The sequence below is a fragment of the Temnothorax nylanderi genome, unplaced genomic scaffold, assembly GCF_030848795.1.
Source record: "Temnothorax nylanderi isolate EJ_2023f unplaced genomic scaffold, tnyl_v1.0 TNYL_tig0019_pilon, whole genome shotgun sequence".
Lineage (NCBI taxonomy): Eukaryota > Metazoa > Arthropoda > Insecta > Hymenoptera > Formicidae > Temnothorax > Temnothorax nylanderi.
This window is the reverse complement of record NW_027249081.1, coordinates 1,297,936-1,317,388: the sequence shown is the minus strand read 5'-3', so window position 1 is coordinate 1,317,388 and position 19,453 is coordinate 1,297,936. Positions and strand designations below refer to the sequence as shown.

The 19,453-nt window shown below is 36.0% G+C and overlaps 1 protein-coding gene across 2 annotated transcripts; it reads left to right on the top strand.

The window, feature by feature from the left end:
- Positions 1-43: 43 nt before the first annotated feature.
- Positions 44-18,448, top strand: LOC139769025 (probable ATP-dependent RNA helicase spindle-E). Of its 2 annotated transcripts, XM_071699764.1 has the most exons (6): positions 44-166; positions 1,562-1,717; positions 15,563-15,694; positions 15,890-16,056; positions 16,473-16,648; positions 16,779-18,448. In XM_071699764.1, exons 2-6 carry the CDS (start codon positions 1,669-1,671, stop codon positions 16,834-16,836), a joined length of 582 nt encoding a protein of 193 aa, XP_071555865.1. In that variant the 5' UTR covers positions 44-166; positions 1,562-1,668; the 3' UTR covers positions 16,837-18,448. The 2 variants fall into 2 exon arrangements, with proteins under 2 accessions (XP_071555865.1, XP_071555864.1); XM_071699763.1 differs by lacking the exons at positions 15,563-15,694; positions 15,890-16,056; positions 16,473-16,648; positions 16,779-18,448 and adding an exon at positions 3,842-10,124.
- The last annotated feature ends 1,005 nt before the right edge of the window (positions 18,449-19,453 follow it).

Genomic DNA, 19,453 nt, shown 5'->3' with positions numbered 1-19,453 from the left:
GTGCGGTGTGATCTCGTCGTTAATACAACGTTGCTGTTGGCCTAGTTTTGATTTAGATCCACGCGTTGATGGTTTTAAAAATTTCTACTCGATAAGAAATCAAACCTTGTTACGGACCAGATATCAACCGCACGACTCGATCAATGCTGTACATTTCTTCCACGGTGTACATGTTAAACCTATTCTTTCGCATGGTGCTTTTATAAATAAATGTCGACATTGTGAAAATGACACGGTTGAACATTATACAACGGACAAGGATAATATTGATGTATTTAGTTGACACGAGACACGTAGTTTTAATATAAATAAAATCATTTTGAGAAAAAAAAATCCTTCCTATAAACTGGAGTAATTTATTCGCTCGAATCATTTCACGTAGCTTTATTACTCTTAATCCAACTTGCATCGCTAGTACATCTTGAAATGAGGCGAAAAGTACAAGACTGTAAAAAGACACCAACGTATCTACATTATCATTTTTCCACAATCAAGGTATAATCTGTTTCATTTTTTTTGTTAATCTTCCGAGTTGTCGGAAAGAAAAAAGAGGGGGGAGGTTTTAAGGAAGATTGTTGTATAGCACGTCAACTAACCCATGTAGATTGACGGACAAATATCAACCACCTATTCCTTTTTAGCAAGAATCGATTCACGACCGATCGTCGGTTCACCAAGGATCTCTGGGGCCCAATTCTGTACATGCTTACCGACAACTATCGGTTCGATAAGCGTCGTTGCGCAGCTTTTATACGATATGAAAAACCTGCGCAACGACGCTTATCGAACCGATAGTTGTCGGTAAGCGTGTACAGAATATGGGCCCTGGGAATCTAATGAATCTTTTAGATTTAAATCTGTACGGTAGCGTGATTCCATAAAGCAAACTACTCGGTAATTATCGAGTCACAATTTTCAAATTTAAAATCAACATTTGCAAAAATCGATTGTCAATTTAGAGATTTTTGAACGTCGACTCTGGTTAATTTTCATGGTTTAATCGTTTATCGGGGGAATATTCAATTTTCAATTACCAATTGTAAATTGGTCCGTCGTCAGTGTTCAATTGTCAAATGTCAATTTTCACGGCATCAGCGCGGTCGTCAAGTATAGATTAGCGAATCCCTTCGAGTATTCAACGGTGTAAAGCGCGTCATCTGACCCACGCGGATGGACGGATAAATTGATCGCACCTATCGTTCGTCGTCGTGGTTTTAAATATCTAAAAAAAATGGAAATTTCACCAAACGTCTATAATCCAAAGTATCTCGAACGCTTTGAACGCGTCATAATATATTTATGCGCGCGCGACGCAAATGAATGGTTTGACACAGACACAATTGCATTCAAACACGATACGATCAATTTGTGTGTCCATTGTATAATGTTTACAAATTTTTTTATTCCGTTTTGAATTCAATTCACAAACCTAGACTAACGCTAGATTTGAATTTCGCGCCACAATTTGTACGAGCACCCGATTGGATGTCTCGATCTCCCGTGGCCGACATTATGCGCGCACAGTGTTTACAACACAGTCTTTTCCCGGTTCATCTTATAGAGTAGCAGCACCGACACTGTGCCGCCCTGCAGTTGGTAGCGTTCAACCGTGTGCCTCTCGCCGACACTCGCCGGTCATTCTCAAGGACATTTGCGAAAGTGCGATTGATGGGCAGCGAGATTCGGCAGAGCGCGTTGAAACGATCGAGTATTCGAGGTGAGTAAAGATGATTTGGCATGTCGATTCATCCTCCCTTCGTCAACCGTTAATATCTCGTCTACTCCGTAATTAAAGTTTTGCTCCGAAAATTTACGTCGGTCGATCGTTACGTCCCACAGTGGGGGAAAAAGCACCTTCTGTGGACAAAATTCGACCGACGATCGAATTCTTAACGGATTTTAAAGATTTTTTTTTTTAATTTGTTGGTAATTGAACAGGCTATAAGTACGTTGTGCGTAAATTTTGATTACGGTCCAAATTAAAGATGGCGGAACCAATAAAGTGGGCATAAAACATCAAAACTGCGCGATTGCAATTGAATTCGTAACAAAACGTGCAAGTATCTACGTAATAAAGTTATTATGTGTTTGTATAGTCGATAATTACAAATCTGTAGGTTGAATAAAAAAAATGGCGAATCTGAAATGGCGGAAAACTACAAATAGCCAGATTTTCATTAAAATTGGTTTTAATAGATTTTTGGAGTCGCTGTTATGAATTTGTGATCAAAATGACAAAATTAAAGAAGGCGAATCCAGTCAAGGTATCAGTCATGAAAAGGGTTTGGGGTTATATATATATTTTTTGTTTTTAATATTTTTTAGATTTTTTTTTACATTTTATATTTTTTATTTTATAATAAGAAACAAAATTTAATTTACATTTGTACATAATTTTTCACATTTTGGTGAGTTATATATTAGGTATATTTGAATAAGGAATGGAAAAAAAACACTTTTTATCGTTCTTTATAATTGATTAATAGTGATTTTGCTCCTTCAGATAATTCTGTACTTTTTTTATCTCGTTTTATTCTTATGCTACTAATCAATGGGTCAGAGGAAGCACAAGAAGCAACAAATAAGGTCTTCAGAAATGCTCGAGCAAATAATAGTAGAATGTGTTCACGTAAAGCCAGCAAAGAAGATAATGCATAATGCACCATCTTCTAATTTCCTCTGACCCATTGATTAGTAGCATAAGAATAAAACGAGATAAAAAAAGTACAGAATTATCTGAAGGAGCAAAATCACTATTAATCAATTATAAAGAACGATAAAAAGTGTTTTTTTTTCCATTCCTTATTCAAATATACCTAATATATAACTCACCAAAATGTGAAAAATTATGTACAAATGTAAATTAAATTTTGTTTCTTATTATAAAATAAAAAATATAAAAAAAAATCTAAAAAATATTAAAAACAAAAAATATATATATAACCCCAAACCCTTTTCATGACTGATACCTTGACTGGATTCGCCTTCTTTAATTTTGTCATTTTGATCACAAATTCATAATCAGCGACTCCGAAAACTTATTAAAACCAATTTTAATGAAAATCTGGCTATTTGTAGTTTTCCGCCATTTCGGATTCGCCATTTTTTTTATTCAACCTACAGATTTGTAATTATCGACTATACAAACACATAATAACTTTATTACGTAGATACTTGCACGTTTTGTTACGAATTCAATTGCAATCGCGCAGTTTTGATGTTTTATGCCCACTTTATTGGTTCCGCCATCTTTAATTTGGACCGTAATCAAAATTTACGCACAACGTACTTATAGCCTGTTCAATTACCAACAAATTAAAAAAAAAATCTTTAAAATCCGTTAAGAATTCGATCGTCGGTCGAATTTTGTCCACAGAAGGTGCTTTATCCCCCACTGTGCGTCCTCGGTATATCACATTTCATTCGCGCGCAAAATGTAAAATTGTCGCAACAATTTCAACGCGACTAGAGTTGAAATGAAAAGATGGGTGTTGCGAATATTGGATAATCGTCATTTAACTTCCGGTTTCGCCATTGTGGTGTGTGCACGGTGGCTGTTTTCGCTCGCATAATATTTGTTGCGTGCTGGTCGATCGAGATTCATCGAGGCAATATTTTGCGCTCTGCGCGTTCTGTTTAAACCGCAGATTACCGGAAGTTATTATTTCCGGGGCTTTTTTTGGTCTAAAGCGTGTGAGGCATTAATTCTCGAGAGTGAGTCGTTTAACCTCACTCTAAACCGACATGTCGGCGGGGGACGATCCCCCCCCCCCCTTCTCCTAATTCGCCTCAATATGAAGAAATGGGAGATGATTTAAAATTATTTCTCTCTCAATCAAAGGGAAGTACACAAGAAGTAATGGACATAGAGACTGATATAAGGAACCGGCCCCTCCCTTCATCCACTGAAGATGAGGCGATCGACGGCTCTATCCCGGCTAATAAACATCAAAACAAGAAGAGACAAGGCGCTATTTCCACGACTACCTCGTCCATGAAGAATTCTGGAAGCCAGGCCCAGACCACTTCGGTACAGTCAAAATCAAAGGCAAGTTCTAAGGGAGAAGCTAACCTGCAAAATAGCAATTTAAGCCAGAAGCCTATTAAAAGAGATATACCGAGTATATACGGTATACTTATACGAAAGCCCCATATATTGTTCTTTTTCGAATTCCTATGGCGAAAGACCAGCCTAGGAGACGGACCTCCGTTCTCACAGTGGCAAAGAAACTTAAGGCGGCAAACGTAAAGTTTGTGAATATCACAACGTTTTCTTTCAATACATGGAAAGTTACATTCCCGTCAAAGTCCGCTGCTAATGCAGTATTTACAAATAAATACGTCAAAGAATCTGGATTTACAACATACATCCCCAGATACAAATTGACTCGTCATTTCGTGATAAGAGACATTCCTCTCGATTTCTCGTTAGTTGAATTAAAAAGTATAATTGAAGATGAGAATCAGGATTTAATGATTGCGGATCTCTTTAGATTAAAGAGGAGAGATCGTAAAACCGGTATATGGTCGGATTCAGAAGCTATTTGTATTCAAAAGATGGGAGAAGAACTACCGGAACAGGTTAATATTCTCAAGACAATAAACAATACGGTACCATTCCAAAGATCGGTACGTTTGTGCTTTAAATGCGGACTTTTCGGACACCTATCAAAATACTGTGAGAAGAGTCCTAGATGTCTACAATGTGCAAGCGAGGATCATCAGGGTTCAAAGGAGGCTCCCTGTACTAATCCAAAGAAAAAATGTATAAACTGCGGGGAAGAGCATGCTACTAGCGACAGAAAATGCCCTAAATACTTGAAAAACCTTGAAATCTCTAAGGTGATGGCTGTCGACAATTTGCCCTTCTTTGAATCTAGGGCTTTGGTGCAGAAGAGAGAAAGAAACAATCCCACATCTGAAGTTCGAGCCGCACCGGCTCTCTCCCTGAAGAATTTTCCACAACTTCCTTCGAAGATGGGTGTTTCGTTGGCAAACACTCCGGCTATTGTACAATCTCATCCGAAAGGAGGATCTTTTGCTGCATGCCTCAAGGATTGTGCTCCAGAACTTTCCTCTAAACTGTTGGAAATCCTGGAAAGGGCAATCTTCATGAAAGACTTGGATGTACTGTTGAAGAGACTGGAGAACACCATGAAGCTTCACGAAGGAGCTACCAAGGAATAGCCTAAGTTCTTATATTTTTCTCTTCTTTGCGTTTCAAGTTCTATTTCTTGATAATTTACAGTTGAAAAATTTTCTCTTATTTTTGTAATTTCTTTCTTTTGTTTGGCATTTGATTCCAAGCGCATCTTAATATTTTATAGCGTTCTTATATAATTATATCCCTTTTTTGCGTTAATTATATATATATATATATATATATATATATATATATATATATATGGGGCATTCCATGCCAAATCAACCAATGATTGACCCCGACCATTTTTGATTTGGCTGATAATTTTTTGTGTTTTTGCACTAAATGAAAGTAGCTTCCATGATTTTTTGTAGATTTTTATCTCTACTCATACTTAAGTTATGGATTTTTGAAAAAAAATGCAGTTTAAAATTTGGCAAATTTCAAATGCTTGTAACTTTAAGAAGAAAAAAGATATTGTAAAAAACAAGGTGGGCTTTCTTTTCGTTTTTCTCTGTACTTTTCGAAGAAAATATCGAAAAAATGTTTAATGGGCAATATGACTGTTTTTTTTAAGGATTTAAGTAAAAAATGTTTGTTTTTCTCAGTGCGACCGTTTTGATTTTTTTCAAAAAAATCTCACAAATTCTAGACTTAATTTCGAAATTTTCAAGACCTAGAAGAAAATGGGATTCCAATAACTTCGATTTTTTAAGGGACTTTTTCTTCATTTTTTTTCGAAAATATTTTTTTAAAAATAAGATAGACTCTACCGATAGCTATAAAAAAATTTGATAAATTTATAGACAGCAATCCTGAAATTTCTATCTATGGGTAAAGAGGAAATTCGAATATTTTCTATTTTTTAATTGCATTTTTACTTATTTTTATTATTAAATTACTTTTTTTTAATAGAATATTATAAATTGGGGAACTTTAACGGTTAGCATGTAACAATTAAATCATATAGTTAATGAAAAAAACACATATATTATCTGGAAAATTAGCAATCAGATTTATTTGAAAATAAAATAAATAAATCAAAATCAAAATTAAAGATAAACATAAAATAAATGATAAATATATCAAAAAATTATGCCATATAACTATTTATTTATTTTTTTTTTAATTATCTTATGTAATTTTACATCATTACATCGAGAGAATATTTTCACATTTACATTTCCATTCTTATCAGGTATAACGCAATGAATTTTGTGTTTCCGGTATACGTTTAGCACTTGACTTGAAAAATGAAGAATTACTGAAGCACTGAAAACTTTATTTTTCAAATTTTTAGCCTGGAAACCTCTATTTGAATTTTGAAAAATGTTTTATGAGTAGAATGTATTACTTTTTTATTAATACCAGCACAGGGATTCTCTAACTCCTTAACGACAGTTTCGGTATTGTTGCGTAAGTATTATATATGGTAAAAAAGCTGTGAAACGATACCGAAACTGTCGTTAAGGAGTTAGAGAATCCCTGTGCTGGTATTAAAAAAGTAATACATTCTACTCATAAAACATTTTTCAAAATTCAAATAGAGGTTTCCAGGCTAAAAATTTGAAAAATAAAGTTTTCAGTGCTTCAGTAATTCTTCATTTTTCAAGTCAAGTGCTAAACGTATACCGGAAACACAAAATTCATTGCGTTATACCTGATAAGAATAACATTAATCATCTAAAAACACAACACTTTTTGTTTAAATTACACATTTCCGGAAATTGCAACATTTTTCGTAAAATATTAAATTTCATTCGATAAATTTCAAAAAGGTTTCGTTGGCTATCGATCGTCGCAGTTTAATTATAAAATGTCCGTCATGTTGGTGCACAGATTGCAAGTTGGCGATGCCCGCAAACGACTGTATCAAGACGGTTGCAGCGAACAGTCGCACGCTTGTGCCTCGGACGCAAATAAAGCCATCACGATGATGATGATGCTGGACCAGTGGTTTTTTTTTCAGCGGCAAATCTTGTCGTCGACACACCGCGTCGCATTAATTTTTCCGAATCAAAATTCCCCATCCAAAATTAAATGGATACACGAATGAATCGTGGCAAATTTTTTTTTTCTAAAATTTAAACAATTTTGTATATATTTAAATGTAGAAAAAAAATAAGGTTCAATCAAATTTCCTTAGACATCTTTTATCCGAAAATGGCGTCACGATTTCCCAGGAGCAGTCACCTCGTCCACAATGTGCACATCATAAAAGAGATTTACCATTGTTACAAACGAGAAAAACGAGTTTTTCCTCTCGAGGAAAAACCGGTAACGAAATCGACGCGATTAATCTCACCCATTTTGAAGTTAAAACGCGCGCGTATCCGATCGAACCAATTTTGGCGAACGTTGACGCGCGGAAACGGTAAAACACCGCTTTTAAGCGCGTCATACGACCCATGTAGAAATTGCCGGCGCGATTATAAACGTCGTTGAAAGAAAAAAACGTGGTATCGTAGAACGGCAGACAGCTCCGTCGTTGCTCGCATTAAAACGATTATATCCCATTACGTTGTTCGAGTGTTTCGAAACTGGCATTCACCACGTCCGACGAGTCGTTCGATCGTCGCAAATCTACGGTATACAGCGACCAACGATTATTTAAATACAAATGGCGTCGTAGCCCGCGCGCGCATAACCATAGCCCCTGCTCATCCCGCGCTTGCCCGCCATTTTCGTTTCGCCATGTCTGTGGTTGCGCCATTAGCCAAACGGATGACCCCCCCCCCCCCGCGTAGCCGACAACCAATCGCCCGTACTTGACGCGCGTCGTCGGCCATGGCTGCGCTGTCGGCACCCGCGCGCGTCCGCGCCAGCGCCCCGGCAATCGTGGTAGCCGCAGTCGACCACCACCGTCCACCGATCGACAATCGTCGTCACATTTACGCGAGCGTTACTCTAATCATTGAACCGGCACGCCGTTGTAATCGACTCCGTTTGCCAAGTGACACCCAGTTCAATTGAAACGTTTCACCCGTTTACGGCCAGGCAAGATGACTGCTCATTGCGTGATCACACATGTGAGAAAAGTTGATTTCTTCTCACAAATATTGAAACACTTATGATCTTCCAGAGGTGCAGATTTATACCCATCTACAGCCGCGCTGTGTTGTACGTTCCAGATGCATTTTTTATCGGTGCAGGAAATATTCTCAAATTTATCGACATCATGTCTAAAAGTTTACATTGATTAGAAACAGCATACTACTACATGTGTTATTGTTAACATACATTAATAACTTTTATATGTATTTACCGATTACAATATAGCAAAACTGCAACCGTGTGTTTGCATTTTGCACTCATCCCTGCTTTGCAACTACATTTTGCGGATAATATTTTCCCTGGTTTCAATATCACTATGTTTATTTCGTGAGGTGCACCTTTAACATCTGACATTTGAAAGCAATATGCAGTTAAATGCCATTTGTCATCATCTTGAGAGGTTATCCCGCATGTTAATAAATGTCCAAAGCACAACAAAATTTTCTCCTTCCATGAAATTCCTTGAAGAAGGGGTGCACTGTGCAAATGCACATATTTCTTTTATATTTAAGTACATATTTTTATCACACGCGTTTAAAAAGCACGATAGACCACCTCAGATCATATGTTTGCGTACAATTTTCAGGAATAGTCCAGCCATCTTGGCCTTGTGACGTCACGGCTACGTCACGAGTGAAAATCCCAATATTATAGAAACCTCCATAAATCCTTTTGCAACGAGATCCAGTGTTCTTAGAAGCAATCGATACAAATTTTAGTCATAAGTCGGCCATCTTGGATCGCCATTACGTGAATTGCAACCTATCACACCAGATTTGAGATAAGTGACCTTAAAAATCCCTGTCGATCCATTTTCAAACAAATCTGGTGTTTTTTTAAGGCTTTTACATCAAATTTTGACGAAAAGTCGGCCATCTTGGATCCGCCATTTTGTGATTTGGAACCTATCACACCAGATTTGAGAGAAGTGACGTTCAAAATCCCTGTCGATAAATTTTCAAACAAATCTGGTGTTTTTAAAGGCATTGACATCAAATTTTGACGAAAAGTCGGCCATCTTGGACCCGGCATCTTGATTTTTGCAAATGTGCATACGGCTTTTAAAAGTTTTCAGTTCGAGCTTCAAAATAAGCCCTTATACGAATTTATTTGTCGCTGAACATTTTGGCGGCAGCACTGAGCCGGTTGATTGATCAAAAATTTTGAGTTTATGGCCGCCATATTGACGTCGCCATCTTGATTTTTGCTAAGGCGCATATGGCTTTTTGTAGCTCTTTGTTCAAGCTTTAAATTGAGACCTCATACGTATTTTTTCGTCGCTTTAAATTTTGGCCGCAGCACTGATCCGGTTGACGTGGAACGTCCCATATATATATATGTCTAGATTAGCAACAGTAAACTCTTGATAAGGACACAAAACTAGTGTCGAAACGTCGAATTAATACGCTGACTTTTGTAATTTTTACTAAATTGTGAAGTACAATCGACCGCCAGATAGAACAGAGAAAGTGACGATGAAGGACGGTTTTGACGTCATATTGACATCATTTTGACTATAGGCTTTTTACTGGGATAATCAATGTAAAATACGAAATTTACCTGTTAAAACTAGGTTAACTGAACTTCATAAATGGCTGGACAGACCTCCTAATTTACTTCTCGCAATTTGAACGAGTAACCACTACTTTTTCACTTTTTCAATCACCTTTTTATTACGTGTAACACGTCGCCGCATAGAGTCACTTGGGTAATTATTCAGTTTATGAATCGATTAAGCTTAAGTTTATCGAAATCGGAGAAGTGAGGCTTCTAAACTTAATAATTACCGTCACTTGAAACGCGGAGAAGATCGATCGATTTGTCGCGAAAAAAAGACAAAAGAGAAGCCGCCTAGCAACAAATAAATATTATAATAAATATTGTATAAATATTATAAATAAATATTGTGCGTGTTTATGGCAAACAAGTGAAAATGAGTATCAGTGCCAAAATGAATGTAAAATCGAAAAATACTGGGACCATAGGTTCCCACTGTTTGATTTTTTGGATACCTAAACATGGTAAAGAAGAAGGAACCGTTTCTGTGGTAAAAACTGATACCATTTTACGCACTAAAAGAAAGATAGGATGTACGACAAAGTTATGGTGGAATAATGAAAAGAACGAAAAAAAATCCTATCCTGTAAAAATTTTGCAATTTGGTAAGTTATTACTGCTGTTTTGTTAGTATAACCAGTGTTTGGTTTTATATATTATAAAATAAAATCTATATAAATACAGTTGTTAATGAGCACTACTGTGCTCTGTTGTCTTGTTTGCAGGTGATGAGCAAGATTTAAAAATCTTAGATGTAGACGCTTTTTCTGGATTTTGGGTCTATTTCATCGCCGCCAAACATCCAAGAAAACCAATTTTCTTATCGCAATCGAAATGATCAGCTAAGAGATTTCCATGCACAGCCACTTCCACACCACTCAAGTTTTGTTCCTTTTTCGAACCCCTCAGAATTAACATCTCAGATATTCGACAATCCACAATTTAAGAATTTTATGACTCAATGTTTCATGCAATTCACACAACAATCAACACCACCACAACATGGCTCGACAGTCTCTCATCCATCATTTTCCAATAATAATGAACTAAATAAAAATCTTGAAGAAGATAAAACATATCATATTATGTAATATTAAATCTTTTTATATTTAGTAATAAAATATATATATATAATTAATAAAATATTTTAACAGAAAAATTACTTATTTCTTAATATCTGTTCAATAAAATTACAATGTTTAAACTTAAAATAGCACGCGTAATTGTGGTGATGCACACAATAATCTTTTCGTTCTTAGGGAGGAGGAGAGAAAGCTAGGAAATACAGTCGAGTTTACTATTTTCACTTATATGTGTCTATTTTATTAAATAAAAAAACTACTACATTTAACAAATATAATTATACACAATTACGTTTGGTTGGCAAATTATTACTATTTCCTTCTTGTAAATGTGGTAGTTCTTACTTCAATAGAACAGCATATGAGCGAAAATATAGACTGGGCTGTATTTTTTGGTTCCCTTCCCTTTCTAAGAATGAAAGGGTAGTGTGCGTTGCCAAATTTTCGAGCACAGAGAGCATATGTAACTCACGCCGTCAGCAGCATACGGAGCATATGAAGCACACATAGCATGAAATTCCGGACAATAAAATAGCATTTTGAGCACTTACACGTGCTCCAAAGTCGTATTTCTTCAAAAAGCAGCTCTTGGAGCACTGGTCTTTTTAATATAATTAAATGCTACAAGTGCTACGCCTACCTTTTGAGCATTTGTATGACATATATTTTCGCCTCGGGGTAAGTAACAAAGGATCAATTTGTCATTCCTACCGAAGATTCGTTGCTTTCGAATGCTCTTATCGTTTTATCGTATTTACAATCAGAAAGGGGTTGTACGTGGTACGATATTAGACCTGAATCAAATGGGGAAGCACAAGGGCGGAAAGGGTGGTATTATCGTCAATATGTCTTCTATAATCGGCTTGCAAGGCAATCCGTTCGCGCTGATTTACGCCGGAACGAGTTTCGCCGTCGTTGGATTCACTTCATCGTTACTGGTAAAAATGCGATTTCGATAAACAAATAATAAATGCAGTTCTATATTCCAAATTTGAAATCAATCTACTTGGTCATTTCATACCAAGTTATTTAAACTATACTATCGTTGTCTTATCTTATATGCTAGGATGTTTAATGTACTACGGACTTAACGCGGTACAGAAATCGCGTTAACAAGTGTTTGAAAAACTGCTCACAAAGGTCGAAGAGAGAGGTATGGTTTAATTATTTATTACCTAAACCTTAGATGTATGTAAATATGTACGTAATAATATGTTGGGCAAAAAATTATACGTATATCCATATTTATAAATAATTAAACCTCTCTCTTCGAACTTTGTAAGCAGTTTTTCAAACGCTTTTTAACGCGATTTCTGTATCGCGCTTAATATTAAATAGTCCTCTAAACAGAAAGGGCAAGAGATATCAGAATGCACATTAAGAAAGCAGGACATGGTGGAACATTCGAATTATTAAACGATCTCTACCCAATACCTGCACTGAAAAAAAAAATTCTGTTCAACGAAAAAAAAATTATTGAACTCAACAAAATAGTGTGGTCGGATACCTCCAAACAAATATCAATGTAATAAGAGCTAAGTATTTTGTTCAATTACTACGATAATTTTAAATTTGGTCCAACCAAATTGAGTTATTGCAGACAAAATATTTACTTGATTCTAGAGTATATTTAGTTAAATAGAAACTCATTTTGATGATCCATAAAGTAGCATTAATTGAGACAACAAAAATATGTGTGTATCAAACAAAAAATATGATAGAACAACAAAATCTATGTTTACACGGAGAAAATTGCTACGGTTGTTACAACAACATTCTCTATGATTGAAAAAGAAATGTATGTGAATTCAAATTAAATTGATATTACATTGAATGTAGCTGTTAAGATATGGTCATTTATACAGTTTTCATAACCGTAGTTCTTACGATACGTGACATTCGGTTACAATACCCTCGTATATGGTTGCCTCAACCAAAGAATTATTGCTATCTCTCTTATGTGGTCTGCAGCACAAATATTATGTTTGAGAGATCCATAAGATATAGCTGCACGGTACAGCACTGAATCACTACATGATTGAGAGGTTAGTTCCATTGCGCGCGCAAAAGAATTTCTGCATAGAATAAAGTGGATTTGATAAGGATGTTTTAACTTTATAAATATATTTTTTTCATAAATATATTTACGAACACAAAATTTCGTAATGAGCCGACACTGGTTTCTGACATTCACCCGACATTAAGAAATATTATATTATATATCCAATTCAAAATTTTATTACTCTTTTTAAACTGAATTTGTTTCTTAAGATGATTTTTGAAAAATTATATATTTGCGCTGGTTATGCCATATGTAGACTATATATAACACTTACATTAAATTAAGAAGTAGTCTACCACGTAAGGCAGTTGGCTCACGATCCAGAGGTCCCGAGTTCGAATCCCACCAAGGTAAGTGTTTTTTTCAAATACGAGAAAATATTTATAATCATAGACTGCATCTTAAGAAACAAATTTAGTTAAAAAATAGTAATAAAATTTCGAAATAAATAACTTTTTTTGTCGGGTGAATATTTGTTCATTATGGTTGTAACATCCATATATTATGGTTGCAACATCCATATAGTAGCTACCCTCACTAAGGTTAGGGCAACCATATAGGTCACTTCCAGAGTACTATGGTTTCCATAACCCTTTTGTATGGATGGGCGAAAATTAACATTATTATTCTGTTGTAGCAACCGTAACTTTTTCTCCGTGTACAATAAACACGTAGTGTTTTCGCTCGACTTCATTACAGTTGAAACCTATACGGATCAATATTACCGCGAACTTCATACATTTTTCATTTAACCAAAGACAATGTCATAGTGACAAAACGTACAGTAGAACGAACTTCATGTTTATTTGACGTGACGCAATATCCTTTTAATGAAGTGAAATACTTTGTTCATTTCCTAATAAATTAAGTTGAATAAACTATCGTTCTTGTTAGTCCAACTATTTATGAGATATATTGAATGTGAAGACGCCTTAGTTTGACAAAATATTTGTTTCTCCTGAAAAAGTCATTAGTTGACGCAATATAAAAGGTTTTGCCGAAAAGTAACGAATTTATTGGATTAATTCACGCATTTGATGGAATCAAAGTTTGCTTTCTATAATCAAATAAAATAATAATAAGAAAAAAATATTTAGTTAATGAGACCTAACATTTTTTGGAATAACTAAGCTATTAAAATACGGTAACCAAATATTTAATTGAAATGACCTTATATTTTTTTCGCGTGCCCAAAGTTTGCTTTCTATGATCAAATGAAATGATAATAAGAAATAATAAGAAAAAAATATTTAGTTAATAAGAACTAACATTTTTTGGAATAACTAAGCTATTAAATAAAATACGGTAACCAAATATTTAATTGAAATGACCTTATATTTTTTTCGCGTGCCCACATGTTTTGTTGTTACAATAGATGATATTATTGATTAAAAGTTTACAGTATCAAAACATATAGTTGACTCAAAAAAATAGAATATAAACAAAATCAGTTTTATTCATGAGTAATAATTTGATTATTTCAAATGTACTGTTAGGTTATTGTTGTTATTACTACAAGGTGTACCTATAATATATTACTACACCTTTTAGTAATAACAAATGTACTACGTGTAGTAATAATAAATGTACATTTGAAACAAGTTATTACTAATAAATAAAACTGATTTTGTTCATACTCCACTTTCTTTTTTTGAGTCAGCTACATGTTTTGATGCTGTCAACTTTTAATCAATGATATCTATTGTATAACAAAACATGTGTGCACGCAAAAAATAATGTGTGTAAGGTCATTCGAATTAGACAAGGTATATACATATAGCTATTACTACTTCCTATAGTTTCATATCATTAAATGAAATTAAAGCTGTTACAATTCATATTTTTTTATTCACATGGATCAATCAGTATTTAATTAATTAGTATTTAATTATCAATACGTCTAGTCATCATGTAAAAACAAAAAACTTATAGAACTATAAAAACGTGGTAGATAAGAATGAAGCATATAATTCAACTGGCTAATTAAACGTAACTGGCTACTCAGAACGTAAAGTACAGCTCAGTACGAGTGCCGGCTGGTTTGCCAAAGATAGTGTGCATCAATAGCATGGATTCATTCTGGCCCGATAGAATCCACCCAATGACAAGAGAGGCCATAGAGGCAAGAATCGTAGTGTACACGATCAACAAGCCATTATTTAACGCGAAAAGAAGAATTTCGAATAACGCTAGTGACGGATGCGATAACAGCGGCAGCAGCGGTAATCGTCGTTCCGGTGAGACAAACGCCAACACCGGCGACAAGAAACAGAAACATTGACCGAGAAATAACTTCGAGACACGAAGGACGACGATGACGACAACACTGGCATTGTTCCGATGCTCGCTTGAGCCGAGGCCAAGTTAGTTTTTGTCCGGGCACCGATGCCGGACTTTTGCACACTCTCTCTTTCAAGTAACGATGAATTTCTGGTTGAGCTCAGCGTGTCAAGTCGCCCGGCGAGAAAATTTATATAAACGTAAACGATAAAAACCATCGATATCCTTCGTCGAAGAAATTTCCTCCTTCCCAGCATCCTTACCCTTGGAATATAAGAGATATTTAAAAATTGGACATGAAATTAGTACGCGTCATGCCGAGACCGTAAAACGTATTTCATGGAACCATAAACAATTTTACACTGATTCATTCATTGATTTCAGATGACGATTTACGGTATAGCGCTTTCAACAAACAACCAGGATGCCACGGATGCACCGTACTCTATACAAATGTGGCAGATAGCGGTATTGGAGTACCGGATAGCGGTATTGGAGTGCCGGACGTAAAATGTGGTAAATAAAATCTGTTTACAATGCCAACATTACGACGATTATTATCGAATAGAGACACAATAATCTATAGTTGCAAATAAATGAGTCAATAATAAAAAAAGAAACAGAAAACTCCAAAAACCATTTCACAATAATGTTTAATGACGCGGCGAAAAGACGCGCGGTGTGATTTATCGAATACATTATGATTTTCAGCAACGGACCTGCGTCTCGTTAAACCGCCGAGAACTAATCCGGCAACTCGTCGTCAAAATTTACAACTATGTTGGTCGAGCGGAAGAAATTGTACTCGACGAGCTGATCGCACGGGTCGCGCGACAGACCGCGGAGCGTACAGATTAGCAACGAGCTCATTCAATGACGTAAGTGTAATCTATTTCGCTATGAAAATTATCGCAAATATCGAAATAAAATGGAAAATTTTAATTTCCTCTTGAAAATTGTACGTAAGACGCGGGATCAATTGTGTTAAGTAGATAATGTAAATTTAACGAATTATACATCTCTATTACAATTTTTTGATATTCTTGAAAATGTATAATTTCTTTTATTTTTAAACATCTACGGGTCGTATTTAAACGCGTGTATTTTTCCTCTCCGGTCGTCGTACGATTGCAATGGTGCGCGCACATATACACCGCTCGTAACTTTTGCAAAAAATTTATAATATCGTACAATTTCGATAATTCTAAAATTGTAATAATTCATAAAATTTAAATCATTTATTATATTTTAACATGTAATAATCGCCAATTACTTTCCACGTTACAATGTGCAGATTATCTGTCAAGACCGCGGTAAGCGAGAAAAGCTCCTCCCTACCCCACTCGCCAATCTATCCGTTCAGCGCGACGTAATTGACGATCTCGACGAGTCTCAAGTGTCGATCCATCGCGTATCCTCCGAGATTGAAAACCAGAGAAGAGAATATCCCGGTCAAAGTCATTTTGCAAGGTATATGTACAAAATTTAACATTTAAATCTATTAATTGAAATTGATTATCTCGAAACTTTTCCGAAATTAAACCGTTGTATTTCTCATTTTCCAATAATTTTACAATTGATTTCCTCCTTTACTCCATAGGTGTCGAACATCATTTCGTGCTCGAAGTCGTACCGGATGGAGCTTTCAATCCACATAATTTCAACAAACGTTGAAAATGTCCGGTAATTTATGCGGCGGCCTGATTCCCCGCGGCCAGCAGGTTTTTGAAAAACATACCACAAGGAAATGTTGTGCCCGTAAGAGGAGGACGCGATGATTCTCATTCCGAGCAACATGCGTGTAATAATTTAACGTTTAAGCGACCCACTATCTAGAAATAATACACCGAAATCTATCGTTTCGGTCTTGAATGTGATTTTCTTTTAATTTTCGGACGCAAATCTCAAAGCTAAAAACACGCGAAAGTATTTCTAAGCATCATTTAATTGTTTATCCTGATCATTATGTTGCGCAACTATTATATTACAAATGTATCGTCTGATGAAACGTGTCAGACTTAATATTATTATAGAGTAATGTACATTTTAGGGAAAATTACCAGATGAAACGGAAACATTCTATTAATTCATGCAGCAATGAGAAACTATTTACTCTACTTTATAACGTTGGAGATGTACGCAATAATAGTATTTTCTTTTTTCTTGCAACACATATTTAGTTACATATCGACGCTCTACGCTATAAGATTTAATTTTCTACTTTTTACGTTGATCGAATCGACATGTTAATCGCCAGACGAGAAATTTTTTCTCGCAAACAAAATTCGAGACAATTTTTCTAGCCTTAAAACCCCCGTGTAAAAATTTTCATGTGAATTCGATATAATTTTAAAAAATCGTCCACCATATTGGATCCGCCATTTTGAATTTTGAAAATCTAATGTCAGATTCGTGTTCAGCGACACCAAAAACCCCCGAGTAACGAGTTTCAAGCGAATTTAAGCAATTTTATGTACATTGTCCGCCATATTGGATCGGCCATCTTGAATTTTTTATTTTGCCACTTTGCATTTAAAAGTAGATATAATTACCTAAATTTTAAGCCATATTAGAACTCTTTACGTCAAAACCAACTTTGGGGGCGGGGGGTCTCTCGTTGAGAAAGAATGCCCCATATATATATATGCCCCTTGCACAATAGGCGATAACGGCAGCGACAAAGTTGCCGACAAAGGTATAGCGAGTTGGTAGTCGCTAATGCTAGACAGTGGATTCTAGAGATCCGGGTTCGATCCCAGGCAGGTATCACAAATCCTGCGGGGGTTTTTTCTCGGGGACCTGGGGCGGGGATCTGGTGGAAGGCGGCGGTGGCTACCGGGTGCACGTGTTCCCGGAATTTTTCGGGACACGTCACCAAGTCGAACCTCCCTCCCAATGGAGAACTCGCCCTCCACGACCACCGCTTTTCCAGGTGGATGTGTGGAGGAAGAGGGGGTATCGGCGATACCGTGTGGAGTTGCTGATCTCCCATCGGGCGCCTCCCCAGGTGGCGGATCGGGAAAAGCCCGCTAGAAATAGAGAATACCGGGGAAATAAAATACCCGGGGTGGACCAAAACCGGCGGGCAAATCCGAGGGCCCTGAGGAGGCAGCCCCTCCATCGGACTCGGGCTAATAACCCGTCCATCTTAAAAAACACTTATTACTGAAACTGACACAGAGTTTAGCTGGATCCCACTGCAGATATAAACATATCAATTTTGTGCTTTGTAAAAAAATAAATAAATAAATAAATAAAAATTATAAAAAATTGGTTCCTTTCGATCTTTTACTCGAAACGCTGCGAAAACCGTTCGAAATACAGCAAAATTGCACAAAGACAATTTTGTACAGAATTAAATTTCCTATAAAAAGATCCGAGGGGAGGGCATTTCTCTTGTAAAATTAATAGTTTAGGAATGAGTGGCGCCCGAAGTCGCACGATCGGGAATTCGCCAGTTGCTCTGGTTAGTTGTAAAATTCAATATCAATACTTTTGCATTGAATGAAAAATCTCCAAAAATTCAAGGCTTAACTAGATAAAATAGGAAAGCTATTTCTGGGTTCAAACATTTTTTTATCGATAAATTCGAATTATGATATCTGTGTGACAAAAATTTCTTTTTCGTTCGATATTGTAACTTTGATCGGCCATATCTCAGGAGACTGAGTACTCCCATGAACGCAGGGAGTTCTTTGTTTAACGTGTGACGAGTCAAATTGACGATTAAGAACACACTTGATAAGGGCTCTAACCGTGAGCCGAAACGTTGTGCATACATTTATATTTGGCCAAGTAGTCGAGTAATAAAGAATTTAATTTCTTGGTTATTATAACCAAAACCTTTTTTCAGTATACGTACGGTTACGTATACGTTATCAAATTGCTTAAATATTTTGTCAAGTCAACTAACAATAAGTACTTAAAAACCAAACAAAAATTTTGTTGGTTCGACAAAACGATTAGTCGCGTGTTTCATGATTTTATAAAGAACGCCATCGATGACGATAATATATCGAGACTTACTCCAGAACTAATAAAAGAATTATTTTCGCAAATTAGACTTCGTTTACATTTTCTCGAAAAATGGATGGTAACATACGGCCAAAGCCTTGTGTACACGATACTAGAAATCGGTCCGAGTTTCGGTTTAAGCCAATGAAACTGCTGCTTTTCTGTAAGAGCTGCAAGTTGATTGGCTTAAACCGAAACTCGGACCGATTTCTAGTATCGTGTACACAAGGCTTTAGACCCGAGCAGAGCCGAGCGCGGAGC

Bases quoted from the DNA above. Each gene is read 5' to 3' on its own strand.
- LOC139769025 (XM_071699763.1), top strand. From the start codon at position 4,177: ATGGCGAAAGACCAGCCTAGGAGACGGACCTCCGTTCTCACAGTGGCA.